The 20,482-nt window shown below is 43.7% G+C and overlaps 1 protein-coding gene across 3 annotated transcripts; it reads left to right on the top strand.

Moving 5' to 3' along the window:
- The first annotated feature begins 689 nt into the window (after nucleotides 1-689).
- LOC121287044 (zinc finger protein 436-like) lies at nucleotides 690-15,940 on the top strand. 3 transcript variants are annotated; one of them, XM_041204492.1, is made up of 3 exons: nucleotides 690-826; nucleotides 13,925-14,054; nucleotides 14,213-15,940. In XM_041204492.1, the coding sequence occupies exon 3, from the start codon at nucleotides 14,552-14,554 to the stop codon at nucleotides 15,545-15,547; it is 996 nt and encodes a 331-aa protein (XP_041060426.1). In that variant the 5' UTR covers nucleotides 690-826; nucleotides 13,925-14,054; nucleotides 14,213-14,551; the 3' UTR covers nucleotides 15,548-15,940. The 3 variants fall into 3 exon arrangements, with proteins under 3 accessions (XP_041060426.1, XP_041060423.1, XP_041060424.1); XM_041204489.1 differs by having other exon boundaries at nucleotides 13,925-14,090; XM_041204490.1 differs by lacking the exon at nucleotides 13,925-14,054.
- Nucleotides 15,941-20,482: the final 4,542 nt, after the last annotated feature.

Here is a 20,482-nt window from a genome sequence, read left to right as displayed (position 1 = left end):
GGGTAGTTGTGTTGTGCGGCCTGTGATGGGGTGGGGCTGGTTCTGGGGAAAGGGCCTGAGCTGAGGCAGGGCTTGTGAAGGGGGCGGGGCTGGTTCTGGGGTGGGGCTGGTTTGGGGTAAAGGGCCTGTGAAGGGGGGGGTGCAGGGCTGGTTTCGGGGTGGCGCCTGTGAGGAGGCAGGCTGGTTCTATGGGGGGGGGGGGGTACCTGTGCTATGGGCAGGACCTGTGATGGGGAGGGGTCTTTTCTGGGGGGGGGGGGGGGGGGGGGGATGGGCTGTGCTATTGGTAGGGACTGTGATGGGGATGGGCCTATGCTATGGGTGGGGCCTGTTCTGGGGAGGGGCCTGTGATGGGGTTGGGCCTGTGCTGTGGGTGGGACTTGTTCTGGGGGATGGGCCTGTGCTATGGGCGGGGACTGTGTTGAGGATGGACCTGTGCTATGGGCAGGGCCTGTTCTGGGGAGGTGCCTGTGCTAGGGGCGGGGACTGTGATGGGGATGGACCTATGCTATGGGCAGGGCCTGTTCTAGGGAGGTGCCTGTGATGGGGCGGGGCCTGTGATGGGGATGGGCCTGTGCTATGGGCAGGAACTGCTCTGGAGGTGGGGCCTGTGATGGGGATGGGCCTGTGCTATGGGCAGGGACTGCTCTGGGGGCGGGGCCTGTGCTATGGGCCTTTGTTTGAGCGGTTTGGGGATGGTTTGTTGCTGCCGGGCAATCGCTGTTGCATCCGGGCTCTTCCCGTTAGAAACGCCGCAGTTAGAGATTTGTTGGCTTATTGTTGATGAGTTTAGGCTTTCTGATGTGAAGGGAACCTGCTGATTTTTGTGAGTGCTTTTTTCTCCTTCAGAAGTTTTATTAGTTTGCGAGTTTAGAGTGGGGGAGGGGGCGGGTCTTAAAGGGGTCGCGGATGTGCCGCTCCGCAGTTAAAGGGCCAGCGAGGGCTGTGAAATACCAACAACTCACTGATGGTTCTGCTTCTTTCAGCAAAACACATTTCATCAAAAAAATCACACTCACCATAAAACATTTGTTTAATTTCCATAGTTTCCTTTCTGCATCGCTTTCCTCTTCAGGCCGTTTCTCTCTGAAACCCCATTCTGCAGAAACACAGCGTTTCTCTCACTTGATCTACATTTCCCTCAATATTGTGGCCTGAACCACAAAGATATTCCGGATTACTTTACCCGCTGCGGGAGATTCCGTTCTAACCAATTTCTCTTCAAAATGCCGAGCAATTTTAGCTTTATAACTGCTATCAACAAAGATATTTTCCATACAAATCTATGTGACAAGGCTGACTGTCCCCTATCTGGTACTTCAGAATAAACTCCAAATTCCTCTCGACAGTCTAATTTCTCTTGTTTTTCCTCACTGTTTAGTTTAATCTTCTACTCTGTTAGCGGACACCCAAACTTCTGCTTCTGGTCCTAGCCCGAGACTGTTCTGTAGTTCTCCATTCATTGTGTAATCTATTCAAGCTACTACTTACACTTCCATGTCGTTCAGCACTGTTAGTGTAAGATCTATCTCTCTCTTGTGCCCGCGGTGACTTTCTCTGGTATGTCATCATTTTCTAACACGAGTCACTATTCGAATTTGAACATCCTGAACATTCAACCAGTGTTTAAACTTGCTAGTAGTTTTTTTCCCCCCTGCAGATCCCACAATTATTTCATTCCTCCATTCACTAGACCCCTCTGAAATATATGTCACCCCAGTTCCCACCCTAGGCAGTTGGTCTTTGGATGTGATAACCCTGTCCTGTATGTCATGGTCACTCAGCCCACCACCATCCAACCCCTGATCTATTGTATTCTGTTCCTGAGGACTGTCATCACAAAACACACGAGTATGAGAGATACCGGTTGCCTCATCACCTTCTATCAGCCGCTCAGGTTCTGAGAGTTTGTAATCAATCTTGATTAGCCACAAGGATGACATGTTGGATAATCACTGTCTTAACCATCACATGCTATTATCTCACCAGAGCCTTTCTTTTGTAATCTGAGTTGGTCTACTTCAGATGGTTTTGTATGAAGCTTTAGATCTCTGAATTTTCTCAGCCTTAATGAAAACCCTTCTCCCATGTAAAGCATTCAAAGGTGCAAAAAACAGGTGGAACTCATTGTAAACCCATCTAGGGTTGAGTAAATTGGGATTCCTCCTATTGACCAATTGATAGGGATTATAGCCTCCAACAATCTTTTGCATGAACCTCATGTCAGTGCAATTCTCAACTTGCAGTTTGGTTGATCTAATATTTTATACAGCATTTAATTTTTCGCTGCATGATTCCTTTGACAGGAGTTCCAGCTGTGATGTTCATGACCACAATGCTCATGTTTTTATGCATGTCTCTAAACTCATCATTAGCAAATTCACCTCAATTATCAATCAGGAACTTACTGGTGCTCCACATCCGGCCCTTATCTATTTCTCCATGACCTTGTCTATTACCACCCATTTGTCCTTGTCATTCTATTATTGTAGAAAGACTAAATCTGGTTGCCATGTCTATAAAGTGTAAGGTGAAAATATTTGTTGTTGGCCCTTACCCTTCAGATTCATGGCAGTGACCGTGCCAATGGAACGCTTACAATACAACATGGGGATGTCCTCCAATATTTGTATAGATTTCACACTTTACACTAACTTCTTTTTTTGATGACTAGAGCAGTCATACTTTCTTCTGTGAGAACTGAAAAAAATTCATCAATTTTGCTTCCAATTTCCACCCTTCTCTCACCTTTACTAGTCCATCTCCAACACATCCCTTCCCTTCCTTGGCCTCTCTGTCTACATTTCTGGTGATAGGCTGTCTATGAATATTCATTATAAACCAACTGATTCCCACAGCTACCTTGACTATACTTCCTCACACCCTGCTTCCTGTAAGGACTCCATTCCATTCTTCCAGTTTTTCCACCTCCTTCACATCTGTTCTGATGATGCTACCTTCCAAAACCTTTTTCTTCAACTGAGGATTTCAAACCCCTCCCCCGACTGTGGTTGATATATGAACAAAAATTAAGGACAGCATTAGGCCACTCGTTCCCTTGAGCCTGCTCTCTCATTTAATAAGATTGTGGTTGATCTGATTGTAACCTCAATCCCACATTCCTGCTTACCCCCAATAATTTTTGCTTACCACTTCTCACCATTTGCTTATTAAAAATCTATCCACCTCTTAAAAAATATTCAAAGACCCTGCTTCCACCGCTTTTGAGGAAGAGTTCCAAAGACTCACTACCCTCTGAGAGACAAAATTTCACCTCATCTTTGGGCAACCTCTTACTTTTAAATGTGACCATGTTGACTCTGCCTGATTACCTTGAATTTTTCCAAATGCCCTAATATAACATCATTAATAATAGCTCCTAACATTTTCCCTGTGACAGACGTTAAGCTAACTGGTCTGTAATTTTCGGCTTCCAGTCTCCCTTTTTGAATAAAGGATTAAAATTCACTATTTTCCAATCTAATGGGACCTTCCCTGAATTAGAGAATTTTGGAATATCAACCATGTCTGACCCAATTCCCACACTTCTGCTCTCACCCCTTCCCCTCCCTCCCAGAACTGCGATAGGGTTTCCCTTGTCCTCATTTTCCAACCCACCAGCTTTCACATTTAAGGATCATGCTCCACTATTTCTGCGATACCCAGATCCACTCCTCTATCATCCTCAAAATCTTAACTCCCTCCCAAGGTAGCTTCCCAAGTGATTGCAGGAGGTGTAACACCTGCTCTTTTATCTCTCTCCTCACTGTCCAAAGCCCCAAACATTCCTTCCAGGTGAAGTGGCAAGTTACTTGTACTACTTTTCATTTGATCTACTGTATTTGCTGCTCCTAATGTGGTCTCCTCTGCACTGGGGAGACCAAATACAGACTGGGTGACCACTTTGTGGAACACCTTGCTCAGTCCCAAGCATAGCCCTGGTCTTCTGGTTTCTTGCTATTTTAATTCACTACCTTGTTCTGATGGCAACATTTCTGTCATTGGCCCACTGCAATGTTCCACGAAGCTCAACACAAGCTTGAGGAACAGGAGCTCAACTTCCAATTCAGCATTCTGTAGCCTTTTGAACTCTTTTTTCCCCCCCAAGTTTCAGTCTATATCTTGCTTTCATGTCTTTGCTTTGAGACAGAGCTGTTCGTTATCCTGCCATTAACACTCACTTGGAACAATGCTTTGTTTCTTTATTACAACCATTCGCACTCCCTTTGCCTTTTGTTCCATGAGATCTTTGTTATTTAAACTCTTCCACTCTCTAACCTATCCCAGATTTTCCCTTTTGCTCTTTTTTCTTTGCCCACATTCCGTGAATGAACTGGCTGGGCCAGCATTTATTGCCCAATTGTCCTTGAGAAGGTGGGGGTGAGCTGTCTTCTTGAACCGCTGCAGTCCATGTGTTGTAGATACACCCACAGTGCTGTTAGGGAGGGAGTTCCAGGATTTTGACCCAGCGACAATGAAGGAACGGCAATATATTTCCAAGTCAGGGTGGTGAGTAACTTGGAGGGGAACTTTCAGTGTTCCCATCTATCTGCTGCCTTTGTTCTTCTAGATGGCAGTGGTTGCGGGTTTGGAAGATGCTGTCTAAGGAGCCTTGGTGAAATCCTGCAGTGCATTTTGTAGATGGTACACACTGTGCCCCTGTGCATCGGTGGTGGAGGGAGTGAATGTTTATGAATGCGGAGCTGCTTTGTCCTGGACGATGTCCAGCTTCTTGAGTGTTGTTGGAGCTGAACTCATCCAGGCAAGTGGGGAATATTCCATCACGCACCCTTGACTTGTGCCTTGTAGATGGTGGACAGGCTTTGGGGAGTGCGGACATGAGTTACCCGCCACAGGATTTCTAGCCTCTGACCTGCTCTTGTAGCCACAGTATTTATATGGCTAGCCAGTTCAGTTTCTGGTCAATGGTAACCCCAGGATGTTGATAGTGGGGGATTCAGCATTAGTAGTGCTATTGAATGTCAAGGGACAATGGTTAGATTCTGTCTTGCTGGAGATGGTCATTGCTTGGCCTTTGTGTGGTGTGAATCCAGTCCAAGCCTGGATATTGCCGGGGAGGCACTGACATAGTGATCTTGTCACTGGACTAGTGTTCCAGAGACCCAGGGTAATGCTCTAGGGACCTGGGTTCAAATTCCACCACGGCAGATGGTGAAATTTGAAGTCATTAAAAATCTGGAATTAAAAGTCTGATGATGACCATGAAACCATTGCTGATAGTCGTAAAGAAAACCTATCTGGTTCACTGATGTCCTTTAGGGAAGGAAATCTGCTGTCCTTACCTGGTCTGGCCTACAGGTGACTCCAGACTCACAGCAATGTAGTTGACTCTTAAATGCCTTCTGAATGGGGGCAATTAGGGGTGGGCAATAAATGCTGGCCTAGCCAGTGACACCCACATCCCATGAACAAATAAAAAAGGTCTTGCTGCATTTGGACATGGACTACTTCAGTATCTGAGGAGTTGTGAATGGTGCTGAACGTTGTGTAGCGAACATCCCCACTTTTGACCTTATGATCATTGAAAGGTCATTGATGAAGCAGCTGAAGATGGTTGGGCCAAGGACACTACCCTGAGGAACTCCTGCAGTGATGTCCTGGAGCTGAGAGGATTGACCTTTAATCCTGGTTCCCATTGACTCCAGTTTTGCTAGGGCTGCTTGATGCCACACCTGGTCAAATACTCCCTTGATGTCAAGGGCAGTCAGTCTCACCTCCCCTCTAGAATTCAGCTCTTTTGTCCATGTTTGAACCAAGGCTGTCATGAGGTCAGGAGCTGGTGAAACCCAAACTGGGCGTCAGTGAGCAGGTTATTGCTAAGCAAGTGTCGCTTGATAGCACTGTCGATGACCCCTTCCATTACTTTACTGATGCTTGAGAGTAGACTTAATGGGCAGTAATGAGCTGGCAGTAATGAGCTGGGTTGGATTTGTCCTGCTTTTGGTGTACAGGACATACCTGGGCAATTTTCCACATTGCCAGCTAGATGTCAGTGTTGTAGCTGTACTGGAACAACTTGGTTAGGGGTGAAGCAAGTTCTGGAGCACAAGTCTTCAGTACTATTGCCGGAATATTGTCATGGCCCATAACCTATGCATTAGCGAGTGCTTTCAGCCGTTTCTTGACATCACGTGGAGTGATATCAAGTGAGTTGTTTAATTATCCAACACCATTCATGACTGAATGTGGCAGGATTGCAGAGCTTAGATCTGAACTGTTGGTTGTGGAATCACTTAGTTCTGTCTGTCACTTGCTGCTTATGCTGTTTGGCACGCAAGTAGCCCTGTGATGGGTTGACACCTCATTTTTAGGTATGTCCGGTGCTGCTCTTGGCATGCCCTCCTGCACTCTTCATTGAACTTCTAGTACCACCTCACCTCCCCCCAACCTCCCCTTTCAACAGCATAAAACCCATCACATTTGTACCTTCTTTCAGTTCCGAAGAAGACTCATACTCAAAACATTAACTCTTTCTCCTCCCATAGATGATGCCAGACCCTTGCTGAGTTTTTCCAGCATGTTCCGTTTTTATTACAGATTTCTAGCCTCTGCAGTATTTTATTTTTATCTTCTGTGAGCCCCGTGTACTCTTCCTCAACCATGCCAGCATCCTTTAGCAAGATTTCAAATCTTTGACAAGAAGGATGTAACACAGTTTGCTTTTTTTTCCTTTCTGATTCTTGTCACCTGATGCCATTAATACTTCTGTAACATCCTGATTAGAAACATCAGTTCCAGTTAGGGATGCAATAATATTGATAATTCACTGTAGATTCACTGACTTTCCAAAAACAATTGCGATATCATATTCCATGTCCAGTTTCATTTGTGCCTTTTTCATGTCAGGCTTACTGAACAGCAAGGGTACAAAGAACAAAGAAAAGTACAGCACAGGAACAGGCCCTTCGGCCCTCCAAGCCTACGCTGATCATATTGCCTGTCAAACTAAAACATTTTGCACTTCCGGGGTTCGTATCCCTCTATTCCCATCCTATTCATGTATTTGTCAAGCTGCCTCAAAAACACCACTATCGTACCTGCTTCCACCACCTCCTCTGGCAGTGAATTTCAGACACTCACTACCCTCTGCGTAAAAACTTGCCCTGCACATCTCCTCTAAAGTTTTCTCCTCTCATCTTAAATCTATATATCCTAGTAATTGACTCTTCCACCCTGGGAAAAAGCTTCCGACTATCTACTCTGTCCATGCCACTCATAATTTTGTAAACTTCTATTTTTTATTTATTTAAACTTTTATTATTATTATATTAATTATTATTTAAAGGTCACTCTAATGAGAACAATCCAAGTTTCCCCAACCTCTCCACATACCTAATAACCTCCAGACCAGGCAGCATCCTGGTAAACCTCCTCTGCACCCTCTCCAAAGCCTCCATATCCTTCTGGTAACGTGGCGACCAGAATTGCACGCAATATTCCAAGTGTGGCCTAATCAAGGTTCTATACAGCTGCAGCATGATTTCCCAGCTTTTATACTCAATCCCCCTGCCGATGAAGGCAAGCATGCCATATGCCTTCCTGACTACATTATCCACCTGCGTTGCCACTTTGTGACCTGTGGGCCTGTATACCCAGATCCCTCTGCCCGTCGATGCACTTAAGAGTTCTGCCATTTACTGTATAATTCCTACCTGTATTAGACCTTCCAAAATGCATTACCTCGCATTTGTCCGGATTAAACTCCATCTGCCATTTCTCCACCCAAGTCTCCAACTGATCTGTATCCCATTGTATCCTTTGACAATCCTCTTCACTATCTGCAACTCCTCCAACCTTAGTGTCATCTGCAAACTTACTAATTAGCCCAGTTACATTTTCCTTCAAATCATTTACGTATACTATGAAAAGCAAAGGTCCAGCACTGATCCCTGCAGAACACCACTAGCCACAGCTCTCCATTCAGAAAAGCCCCCTTCCACTGCTACCCTCTGTCTTCTATGATCGAGCCAATTCTGTATCCATCTTGCCAGCTCACCACTGATCCCATGCGACTTTACCTTCTGTACCAGTCTGCCATGAGGGACCTTGTCAAAGGCCTTACTGAAATCCATGTAGATTACATCCACTGGCCTTCCATCGTCGATCATCTTTGTCACTTCCTCAAAAAACTCGATCAAGTTAATGAGACACGACCTCTCCTTCACAAAACCATGCTGCCTCTCACTAATACGACCATTTGCCTCCAAATGGTAGTAAATCCTGTCACGAAGAATCTTCTCCAATAATTTGCCTATTAATTATTTTTTAAATAATTATAATTAATTATTAAATTAAACAATTAATTATAAATAATGTACCTGACTACAGACCACACCAGAACTGATCAATTGGCTTACTCTAGCTATTTTGTATGGAATCACCATCCTTTTCAGTGACCTCGACGTGTTGTCATCACCAAAGCTAAAACAAGTGTAACTTTCATACTTCTTAACCTTGCAACAATCCTAACTACTAAGTGAATCTAAGTAACATTTTAACTAGTCTGTTCTGCATACGGTTGAAGTACAATCACTATCTAACATTGCACAATAGACTAACACATCCATCACCAGCTTAAAGCTCCTTGTGACTAGTACAATTCCTTCTAATTGACCATTATTATCTGTGTCATGTGTCATGTTTTTCCATTTTGAGCAGTTCATCTCATAATGATATTTTGAGTCAAACCTGAAGCACCGTTTCACTGTTCCCTGAGGATTGCTGGGGCTCATTTGTCTATTATTGCTATTCCAATCCTGTCTTCTGCTGTGATATCCATATCTACTCATTCATCCTCATTCTTCCTATCAGTAACTCTTCTGTTGTGTTGATACCTGCATCCAGTACCTAGGCAATCTCGAAATGTGGTAATCTTTGAGTCCTCCATCCTTTGGGACACTGTGGGATGTGCCACCAAGGCTCCTGGAAATGACCGCATCCCCAGGAACTTTTTTAAAGGCAGCAGACTCTGATCTAACAGGGAGTCTTTGCCTGAGAACCAATCCAGCTCACAAAATACCTTGCTTCTGATCTTGTGTTTGTAAGGAAGTGACAACGCCATGGCAATAACTTGTTTTCTCTTTGGTTGGGTCATAACTCATGTCCACATATTCACTTCATTCCTCTGCTGGTAACTTGATACAGACTCTGAACACATTGAAGAGTAATTAGACCCTGACAATTTACACTTGCGTTTTGCCATTTTCCACAATGGCCACTGGAACACAATACAAGAATTAGGAGCAGGAGTCAGCTATTTGGCCCTTTGGTCCTGCTCCGCCTTTCAATAAGATCTGATCTGACTGTGACCTCAACTCCATTTTCCTGTCTGTCCCCATAACCCTTGATTCTCTTGTCAATAAAAAAAATCTAACTAACTCAGCCTTGAAAATGATCCAGCTTCCACTGCTCTCTGGGGAAGAGAATTTCACAGACTAACAACCCTCAGAAAAAATATTTTGTCCTCAGTCATAAATGGGAGATCCCTAATTTTCAAATTATGCCCTAGTTCTAGACACCCACCACAATGGGGAAGCATCCTCTCAGCATCCACCGTGACAAGCCCTCTCAGAGTTTTCTGTGTTTCAATAAGATCACCTCTCATTCTTCTAAACTTCAATGAGTATATGTCCAACCTGCTCAACCATACCTCATAAGACAATCCTTCATCCCAGGAATCAGTCGAGTGAACCTTCTCTTAACTGCTTGTAATTCAATTATATCCTCTCTTAAGTAAGAGGACCAAAATTGTACACAGTGCTCCAGACACAGCCTAGCAAAGGTCCTGTACAGCTGCAGCAACACTTGCCTACTTTTATTCTTGCAATAAGCATCAATATTCCATATACCTTCCTAATCATCTGCTGTACCTGCATACCAACTTTTTGTGATTCATGTACCAGGATACCTATAGAGTTCTTCAGTCTCTCTCCATTCAAATAGTATACTGCTTTTCTATCCTTCATGCCAAGGTGGACAAATTCACATTTTCCCATATTATACTCCATCTATCAATTTTTTGCTAATCACTTAACCTATCTAAATTCCTTTGTAGGCTTCTTTTGTCCTCTTGAGAACTTACTTTCCTTACTATCTTTATGTCATCAACAAATTTAGCTACCATACATTTGGTCCCTTCATCCAAATCATCGATATAGATTGTAAATAGTTGAGACCCAGCACTGATCCCTGTGGCACTTCACTAGTAATGGCTTGCAATCCGAAAATGGCCCACTTATCCTTACTTTCTGCTTTCTGTTAGCTAACCGATCCTCTATCCATGCTAATATGTTACCTCCTACATATAAGCTCTTATTTTGTGTGATAACCTTTGATGTCTTTGGAAATCCAAGTACACCACATCTACAGGTTCCTCTTTTTCAACATTGGTTGTTAGTGCTTCAAAGAACTCTAATAAATTAGGCAAACATGATTTCCCTTGCACAAAGCAATGTTGACTCTGCCTGATTGTATTGTGATTTTTTTAATGTCCTGCTATTACCTCCTTAATAATGCATTCTAGCATTTTCCCTATGACGGATGTTAGGCTAATTGGCCTATAACTTCCTACTTTCTCTTTTCCCTCATTTCTTGAATAGAGGTCTTACATTAGTGATTTTCCAATCTGCTGGGATCTTTCCAGAATCTGGGAATTTTGGAAGATTATAACCTATGCATCTACCACCTCTGCAGCCATTTCATTTAAGACCCTAGGATGCAGGCCATTAGGTCTAGGGGACTTGTCAAACTTTAGTTCTAATAGTTTTTTCCAGTACCTTTTCCCTAGTGATTGCTTTCAATTCCTCCTTCCCTTTTAGCTCTTAATTTTCAAGTATTGTTGGGAATTTTTTTTGAGTCTTCTACAGTGAAGACAGACACAAAATACATGTTCAACTCTTCCACTGTTTCCTTATTTCCTATCATTAATTCCCCCAGTCTCACCCTCTAATCGAACAATGCTCACTTTACTTATCCTTTGTAAATATTTATAAATCTCTTACTGTCTGCTTTTATATTTGTAGCTATCTTTCACTCATACTCTATTTTCTCCCTCATTTTTGTTTGGTTATTCTTTGCTGGTTTCTAAAATCTGTCCAATCTTTCGACCTACCACTAATCTTTGTAGTATTGTACACCTTTTCTTTCTATTTGATACTATCCTTAACTTCCTTAGTCGGCCACGGATGGAGCACCCTTCTCATAGGTGCTTTCTTTCTCAATGGAATTTTGTCTTTGCCGAGAGTAATGAAATATTTCCTTAAATGTCTACCACTGTTGCTCTACAGTCCTACCTTTTAACCTATTTTCCCAGTTCACTTTGGCCAACTCTGTCCTCATACCTTTATTTAAGTTTAAGACACAAGTCTTAGACCCACATTTCTCCCCTCTACCTGAATGTGAAATTCTATCATGTTATGATCCTTATTACCTAGAGGCTCCGTTACTATATGGTCATTAATTAAACCTGTTTCATTGCAAATTACCAGGTCTAAAATAGCTTGTTCTCTGGTTGACACTAGAATGTAATTGCTGTTAAGAAATTGATCGGAACACACTCCACGAACTCATCTTCAAGGCTATCTTTGCCAATCTGATTCATTCAATCTATATGAAGATTAAAATCAACCATGATTATTGCAGTACCTTTCTTACAAGCCCCCATTATTTCTTCCTATATACTCTGCCTACAGTGTAACCAATGTTAGGGGGGCCTATAAACTACTCCCACAAGTGAGTTCTTACAATTGCTATTTCTGATCTCTGCCCAAACTGAATATACATTGTGATCAACTGAACTAAAGTCATCTCTCACTATTGTACTAATGTTATCCTTAATTAAAGAAGTTACCCAACCACTTTTTCCTACTGACCTTCCGAAAGACTTAGGTCCCAGCCTTGGTCACCTTGGGACCACAACTCTTAAATGGCTAACAGGTCATATATATTTATTTCTATTTATGCTATTAATTAATCCATTTTGTTATGAATGCTGTGTGCATTCAGATACAGAACCTTTAATTCTGTCTTTTTATCATTCTTGCACACCCTAGCCTTATCTGCTGGTGCGCTCATAAATTTATATGCTCCGTCCCTTCCTGCCACAGTCTGCTCATCAGTAGCCTTGTTGCTAACCCTGCTCTGTTGCCTTGCCCTTTCTCTTTATTTTACCACATCTCCTCTCACATGATTCCATCCCCCTATTTAGGTTAAAGCCCTCTCAGCTGCCTTAGTTGTATGACTTGCCAGAATGGTTCAGGTAAAGACAGTCCATTGGTACAACTCCCACTTTCCCCAGTATTGGTGCCTGTGCTCCATGAATTGAAACCAATTTCACCCACACCACTCTTTGAACCACGCATTTAACTATAATCTTACCCATCTAGAGTAGGTGGTAGCTTAGTGGTATTGTCACTGGACTGGTAATCCAGAGACCTGGGGTAATGATCTGGGGACCCGGCAGGTGGTGGAATTTGAATTCAATAAAAAGCTGGAATTTAAAGTCTGATGATGACCATGAAACCATTGTCAATTGTTGTAAAAACCCATCTGGTTCACTAATGTCCTTTAGGAAAGGAAATCTGCTATCCTTACCTAGTCTGGCCTACATGTGACTCCAGACCCACAACAATGTGGTTGATTCTTAAACGCCCTCTGAACAAGGACAACAAATCCTGGCCTAGCCAGCGACGCCCACATCCCATGAATGAATAAAGAAAAAGCAATTTGCTCGTGGCTTAGGTAGTAATTCAGAGATTATTACCTCCATGGTGCCGCTTTTTAAATTTAGCCCCTAGCTGCTCATAATCGCTGGACCATGACAACTGGACTTCTCTCTCCCATTACAAGTTCCTCTCCAGTCCCGTATCCTGGAAGCTGGCAGGCAATGCAGCCTTCTGGACTCATGCTCTTGGCTACAGGGAACTGCGTCTATCCCCTGACTGCTACCACTACGTTTTTAGTTACTCCCAGCACTTGAATGGCTCCCTGCACCATGGTGCCATGGTCAGTTTGTTCATTCACCCTGCAGCCTCTGCTCTCATCCATACAAGCTGCAAGAATCTCAAACCTGTTGGATAATTGCAAGGGCCGAGGCTCCTCCATTTCGGCCTTCTCGATCCCCATACCTGCCTCACTTGCATTCGCACCCTCCTGTCCCTGACCATAGATCAAATCAGAAAGCCCTAGCTTAAGTCTGCCTTCTAGAACAAAGTGTCCAGGTAACTTTCCCCCTTCCTGATGCATTGCAGTGTCTGAAGCTCAGCCTCCAATTCATTAACTCTGAGCCAAAGCTCCTTAAGCTGCAGACACAGTTGCTGTGGATCACACTGGTGTCCACCAACTTCGACATACTACAGCTGCAACACATCACCTGCCTTCCTTTATTGTGTTTTAATTAACTAATTATTTTCTTAATTAAATTTTAATTAATACCACTAGTCCTGCTTGTGCTTGCCTCCTTATTGTAATAATGGTGTATTTACCTTGATTAAAAATTCCTAGTTTAGATAAGAGAAAGAGAAAATGCTCACCAAAAATCAATCCTGATGAATTCCCTGTTACGTCATGCTTCGATTTTCTTTAGAATACTCTGAACCCACAGACTCACTGCATCCTCCCACTGCTGCCCGAACTCTCGCTGCTGTCTGTAGGTTACCCTCTATTTCTGGGAAGCAGCTTGTGTCTTCTACAGCTACTGGAGGCTGAAATAAGGGAGAGAAAGGAGCCCTCTGTCCCCTCTGCACTGAATTCCCAGATGAGCCAAATTCCCATCTTTGTACATCTCACCCAAGTGTAGTTTCCCCTGCATGCGACCCCTTATTCCATGCAGTTTGAAAACCTGTCTACTTTTATAGAGCCGCTAGACTTGTAATCTTCTGTTTGAAAAGTATTTTTCTTCCCTTAGGTTACAACCTTCACCTTTAGGCCATCATTCTCTGCTACCATGTTATATTTCTGATAGCTAGTTGGTGAAGGAAGAATCCAAAGCCAGTCTTTACTTGGAATAGACTTATTCATGGAGTGAAACATTTCAGGTATAAATCTCCTGATTCTACTCAACCCCTTTCTCAGTAAGTGTCTCTTTATATGTGCTCAAGTAACCATTAACAAGAATGTTCCCAAGAAATTAGAACTGCTTGTTGTGAACTTTTATCCTGCACTTACAGTGAAGACTTCTAAATTTATTTCACAGAGTATTACAAATGGAGGATTTATGAATGGGAGGCTCAAATCAAACATCACATCCAGAACTGACAATTGTTTGATTCATCAGGTCATGAATATCACCGACCTTGCAATATAGAAGGAAAAACATTTGTTGTGTCTGTAGGAAAAGATCAGTGTGACTGGAAAAGCAGAGTGGGTGAGAGTGTGCCAGTGCTTTAAGAGCACTGAAGAGCTTTAAGACCGCTTGAAGAAAATCAATACACTATTCACACCATTACACATGTTCCGTGTGTGTTTGTCGAAATAATTCTAAAACGGTCTACTGGTGATCTGCCAACTCATCAGTACAGAGGAGAGGCTACTTATGTGCAGTCATGGTGGGAAGAAGTTTAGTCAACAGTCCAACCTGTCAGCACTGCAGAGTGTTCACTCTGGGGAGAGGCCGTTCACTTGTTCCATGTGTGGAAAGGGCTTCTCTCGTTCATCAAATCTGCTAGCACATAAGCGAGTTCATACTAGAGAGAGGCCGTTCAGCTGCTGCACCTGTGGCAGGGGCTTCTCTCGTTCATCAAATCTGCTGGCGCACCAGCGAGTTCACACCGGGGAGAGGCCGTTCAGCTGCTCTACCTGTGGGGAGGAATTCACTCGATCATCTAGTTTGCAGACACACCAGCGAGTTCACACTGGAGAGAGGCCATTTAGTTGCTCCACATGTGGGAAGGAATTCACTCGATCATCCCATCTGCTGAGACACCAGCGCATTCACACAGGGGAGATGCCTTTCATCTGCTCTGTGTGTGGGAAAGGATTCACTCAATCTTCCAACCTGCTGACACACCAGCTTGTTCACACTGGGGAACGGCCGTTCACCTGTTCCATGTGTGGGAAGGGATTCACTCGGTCTTCCCACCTTCTGACACACCATCATACTCATGCGGGAGAGAGGCCATTTACGTGCTCCGTGTGTGGGAAGACATTCATTCACTCCTACAGTTTGTTGACGCACCAGCGAGTTCATACCGGGGAGAGGCCATTCATTTGTTGTGTATGTGGGAAGGGATTCGCTCGATCATCAAACCTGCTGTCACATCAGAGTGTTCACACTGGAGAGAAGCCGTTCATCTGCTTCCTTTGTGGAAATAGATTCACTCGTTCCTCTAGCCTGTTGGCACACCAGCATGTTCATACAGGGGAGAAACCATTCACATGCCGTGTGTGTGGGAAGGGATTCACCCGCTCAGCCAACCTGGTAACACATCGACGTGTTCATACTGGAGAGAGACCATTTATATGTTCCGTGTGTGGAAAAGGATTCACCCGTTCATCGAACCTGCTGACACACCAGCGAGTTCACACTTAATTAGTGGGTGGATTCTGCTGCTAATAACATCCAGGACTCGACCAGGTTCATTCTGGCAGTTGAGATTTCTTTATGCTGATCTTAATAATCCCTAGAGCTGGATTGGATTTTAACATTGAATATATGTATGGCATTTAGAGTTTAGCATCACCAGCCACACCTGTAAGTGGATCTTACATTCCCTTACAGTTGGAGTGTTCCCTTTCCTGCTCCATATCTCCATAACAAGATGAGAGATTGTAAGAGACCCTTTGTAACCAACTGCATATGATTCTACTGTCATCAAGAGTACACTAAATATTTAGTCTCACACAATTGGGTTTAACCAATATGTTTTGTAAGGATATTCAAACACTTTAACAGCTGTCAATAAAGTTTGCCTGTGGCCTGCCATTATAATTCTCCAAGATAGTGTCTTTTCCCAACCAGCTGTCAATTACAGATGACTCCATCCAATCAAAGGCCCTGTCCAACAATTGGCAGGAGTGGTAGCTGGTGAGATTCTGTTGCTCATTCTCAGACTGATTTTAGAATTTAAAGTAAACCGAACAGTGTATTTTTGGAAATGGCAGAGAGCTGAGACAGATTTAGATAGGGATAGAGGCCATTTGTTTAATGGTAGATGAAAAAAGACAAAGAAAATGCAGCAATTGGAGGCTGAGAGAGAACATCAGTGGAGGAAGGAAGAGAGATCATACTGAGAATTCCAACACTAAAGAGGAAGTACCAGTGAAATGAAGAGAACTTTAGCTAACCTGACAGAAACATATTTCAACAGCAAGCATACTAGGTGAATGTCTTGTTTTAACAGGGAAATGGTAATTTTCTGTAGGTGCTCCAGTTGGTGGCACCATTGAGTAGAGATACTTCGGCAAATTATCTTGTACCACTACATAGTGTACTACAAACTGTGATAGTGTAAAATGGTTCATTTGTCATTTAATACATGAAGCTTGAAGGCAAAATTTAATGAATTCTGGACAATTTTGCTTAGAATGAACCATTGACAAAGGTTTGGAAGGTTTGGTTAGACAGTAAAAATGTAAAAGATGCAAGGGTCTTTGTCATTTAATATTAATGTTAAATTTCAGGGTTATTTCAGAATGGTTTTGCTTGTCCAGGAGAGTCAAACACTCAAGTACCTGGGAGCTGATTAAGTGCAGGGAAATCATCACATGGGGAAGGGGGGGGTGTGGGTGGTGGGCTGCTAGGATTCCTAATTCTCCCCTTCCTGGACACATCCTGAGAGAAAAATCAATGGAGAAAAATATGGGAGGTTGGAGAGAGATTGTTTGATGGTGAAAAATAATCCAGGCAGATAATGAAGCTGTTGGCTTTTCATTGGTGGGAAAGTTGAGATACCAAAAGATGGAGGTGTGTGGAGCAGTTGGAGGTCATGTGATGGGGCTTCCTGGATTTTAAAAATTTATTTAGCTGGTCTTGGGATACAAGCACCGCTGACAAAGCATTTATCGATCATCCCTAGTTGCCCTTGAGTAGTAGTGAGCCACCTTCTTGAAATGCTGCAGGTTTATTCAGTGCTGTAACGGAGCGAACTCGAGGATTATGACCCAGCAACAGTGAAGGAACAGTGATTTAGTCAGGATGGTGTGTGGCTTGGAGGGGAACCTGCAGCTGGTGGTGTTCCCATGCATTTGCCACTGTTGTCCTTTTAGGTGGAAGAGGCCGTGAATTTGGAAGTGCTGTCAAAGGAGCCTTGCTGAATTGCTGCAGTGGGTCTTGTAGGTGGTACACACTGCTGTCACTCTGCATCAGTAGTGGTAGGAGTGAATGTTTAATGTGTTGGAGGGGATCCTAAATAAGCAGGCTGCTTTGTACCAGATGGTGTTGAGCTTCTTGAGTGTTATTGGAGCTGCACTCATCCAGACAAGTGGAGAGCATTCCATCATACTCCTGACTTGTGCCTTGTAGATGTTTGACAGGCTTTGGGGAGTCAGAAGGTGAGTTACTCACTGTGGAATAGCTAGCCATTGCCAATGTGAATATCAAAGGGAGATTGTTAGACTCTCTCTTTTTGGAGCTGGTCAATGTCTGGCATTGGGAAGGGTAAAACTCCAAGAAGTATGACTAAGCAGCAGGTTAGCGTGTGGGGGAGTGGATTCAACTTCATGGAAAATTATGAAAAAACTGAAGAGAAAGGAGAGCCCAGGAGAGGCTATTAAAGTCTCCAGAACACAAAATAGGACAGAGTGTTTGGAAAGGGCTAGGAATCTAACTTCAAGCACATCAGATAAAGGGACGACAATGAGAAAGGGGACGGGAAATACAGGGCTGAAGGTGTTAAATCTGCATGCACGCAGGATACAAAATAAGGTAAATGAGCCTGTGGCGCAGATTGAAATTGGCAGGTGTGATGTGGTGGGCATCACGGAGACATGGCTGCAAGGGGATCAGGACTGGGAGCTAAATATACAAGGGTATACATCCTATCGAAAAGATAGGCAGGTTGGCAGAGGGGGTGGGGTTGCTTTGTTAGTAAGAAATGAAATTAAATTGATAGCAAGATATAACATAGGGTCAGATAATGTAGAATCCGTGTGGGTAGAGTTGAGGAACCACAAAGGTAAAAAAAACATAATGGGAGTTATGTACAGGCCTCCGAACAGTAGTCAGGATGTGGGGCACAAGATACACCAGGAGATAGAAAAGGCGTGGAAGAAAGGCAAAGTTATAGTGATAATGGGGAATTTCAATATGCAGGTAGACTGGGAAAATCAGGTTGGTGGTGGATCCCTAGAAAAGGAATTTGTGGAATGTCTACAAGATGGCATTTTGGAGCAGCTTGTGGTGGAGCCCACTAGGGAACAGGCAATTCTAGATTTAGTGATGTGTAATGAGGCAGATTTGATAAGGGAGCTTAAGGTGAAGGAACCCTTAGGACGAAGTGACCATAATATGATAGAATTTACCCTGCAATTTGAAAGGAAAAAGGTAGAATCAGGTCTAACAGTATTACAGTTGAATAAAGGCAACTACAGAGGCATGAGGGAGGAGCTGGCCAGAATTGACTGGGAGATGAGCCTAGCAGGAAAGACAGTGGAACAGCAATGGCAGGAGTTTGTGGGAGTAATGTGGGAGACACAGCAAAAATTCATCCCTAGGAAGAAGAAGCATACCAAAGGGAGGACGAGGCAACCATGGCTGACAAGGGAAGTCAGGGACAGCATAAAAGCTAAAGAGAAAGCATACAATATGGCAAAGAGCAGTGGGAAACCAGGGGATTGGGAAGCCTACAAAGACCAACAGAGGACAACTAAAAAAGAAATAAGGAGGGTGAAGATTAAATATGAGGGTAAACTAGCCAGTAATATAAAAGAAGATTGCAAGAGTTTTTTTAAAGATATATAAAGGGTAAGAGAGAGGCAAAAGTGGACATTGGGCTGCTGGAAAATGACGCTGGAGAAGTAGTAGTGGGGAGCAAAGAAATGGCGGAGGAACTGAATAGGTACTTTGCGTCAGTCTTCACGGTGGAAGACACGAGTAACATCCCCAAAGTTCAAGAGAGTCGGAGGGCAGAGGTGAGTATGGTGGCCATTACCAAGGAGAAGATGCTAGGAAAACTGAAAGGTCTGAAGGTGGATAAATCACCTGGACCAGATGGATTACACCCAGAGTTCTGAAGGAGATAGCTGAACAGATAGTGGAGGCATTAGTGGTGATCTTTAAGCAATCACTCGAGTCAGGGAGGGTCCCAGAGGACTGGAAAATCACTAATGTAATCCCCCTGTTTAAGAAGTGATTGAGGCAAAAGACGGGAAATTACAGGCCGATAAGCCTGACCTCAGTCATTGTTGAGATTTTAGAGTGCATTATTAAGGATGAGATTTCAGAATACTTGGAATTGCATGGTAAAATAGGGCAAAGTCAGCATGGTTTCATCAAGGGGAAGTCATGCCTGACAGATCTGTTAGAATTCTTTGAGGAGGTAACGAGTAGGTTAGACAAAGGAGAGCCAATGGATGTTATCTACTTGGACTTCCAGAAGGCCTTTGACAAGGTACCACACAGGAGGCTGCTCAGTAAGATAAGAGCCCATGGCATTAGAGGCAAGGTACTAGCATGGATAGAAGATTGGCTGTCTGGCAGGAGGCAGAGCGTGGGGATAAGGGGGTCCATCTCACGATGGTGGCCGGTGACTAGTGGAGATCCGCAGGAGTCAGTGTTGGGACCACAACTTTTCACTTTATACATTAATGATCTAGATGATGGAACTGAGGGCATCCTGGCTAAGTTTGAAGATGATACAAAGATAGGTGGAGGGACAAGTATTGAGGAGGTGGGGAGGTTGCAGAAGGATTTGGACAGGTTAGGAGAATGGGTAAAGAAGTGGCAGATGGAATACAACGTGGGGAAGTGTGAGGTCATGCACTTTGGTAGGAAGAATAGAGGCATAGACTATTTTCTAAATGGGGAGAGAATTCAGAAGTCTGGAGTGCAAAGGGACTTGGGAGTCCTAGTCCAGGATTCTCTTAAGGTTAACTTGCAGGTTGAGTCGGTAATTAGGAAGGCAAATGCAATGTTGGCATTTACTTCGAGAGGACTAGAATATAAAAGCAGGGATGTGGTGCTGAGGCTTTATAAGGCTGTGGTCAGACCACATTTAGAATATTGTGAGCAATTTTGAGCCCCGTATCTCAGGAAGGATGTGCTGGCCCTGGAGAGGGTCCAGAGGAGGTTCACAAGAATGACCCTAGGAATGAAAGGCTTAACATATGAGGAATGTTTGAGGACTCTGGGTCTATACTCGATGGAGTTTAGAAGGATGAGGGGGGATCTGATTGAAACTTACAGAATATTGAAATGCTTGGATAGAGTGGACATGGGGAAGATGTTTCCATTAGTAGGAGAGACTAGGACCCGAGGGCACAGCCTCAGAGTAAAGGGAAGACCTTTTAGAACAGAGATGAGGAGAAA

Source organism: Carcharodon carcharias, chromosome 14 (assembly GCF_017639515.1).
Source record: "Carcharodon carcharias isolate sCarCar2 chromosome 14, sCarCar2.pri, whole genome shotgun sequence".
Taxonomy (NCBI): Eukaryota; Metazoa; Chordata; class Chondrichthyes; order Lamniformes; family Lamnidae; genus Carcharodon; species Carcharodon carcharias.
This window is presented reverse-complemented; position numbering and strand designations above follow the sequence as displayed.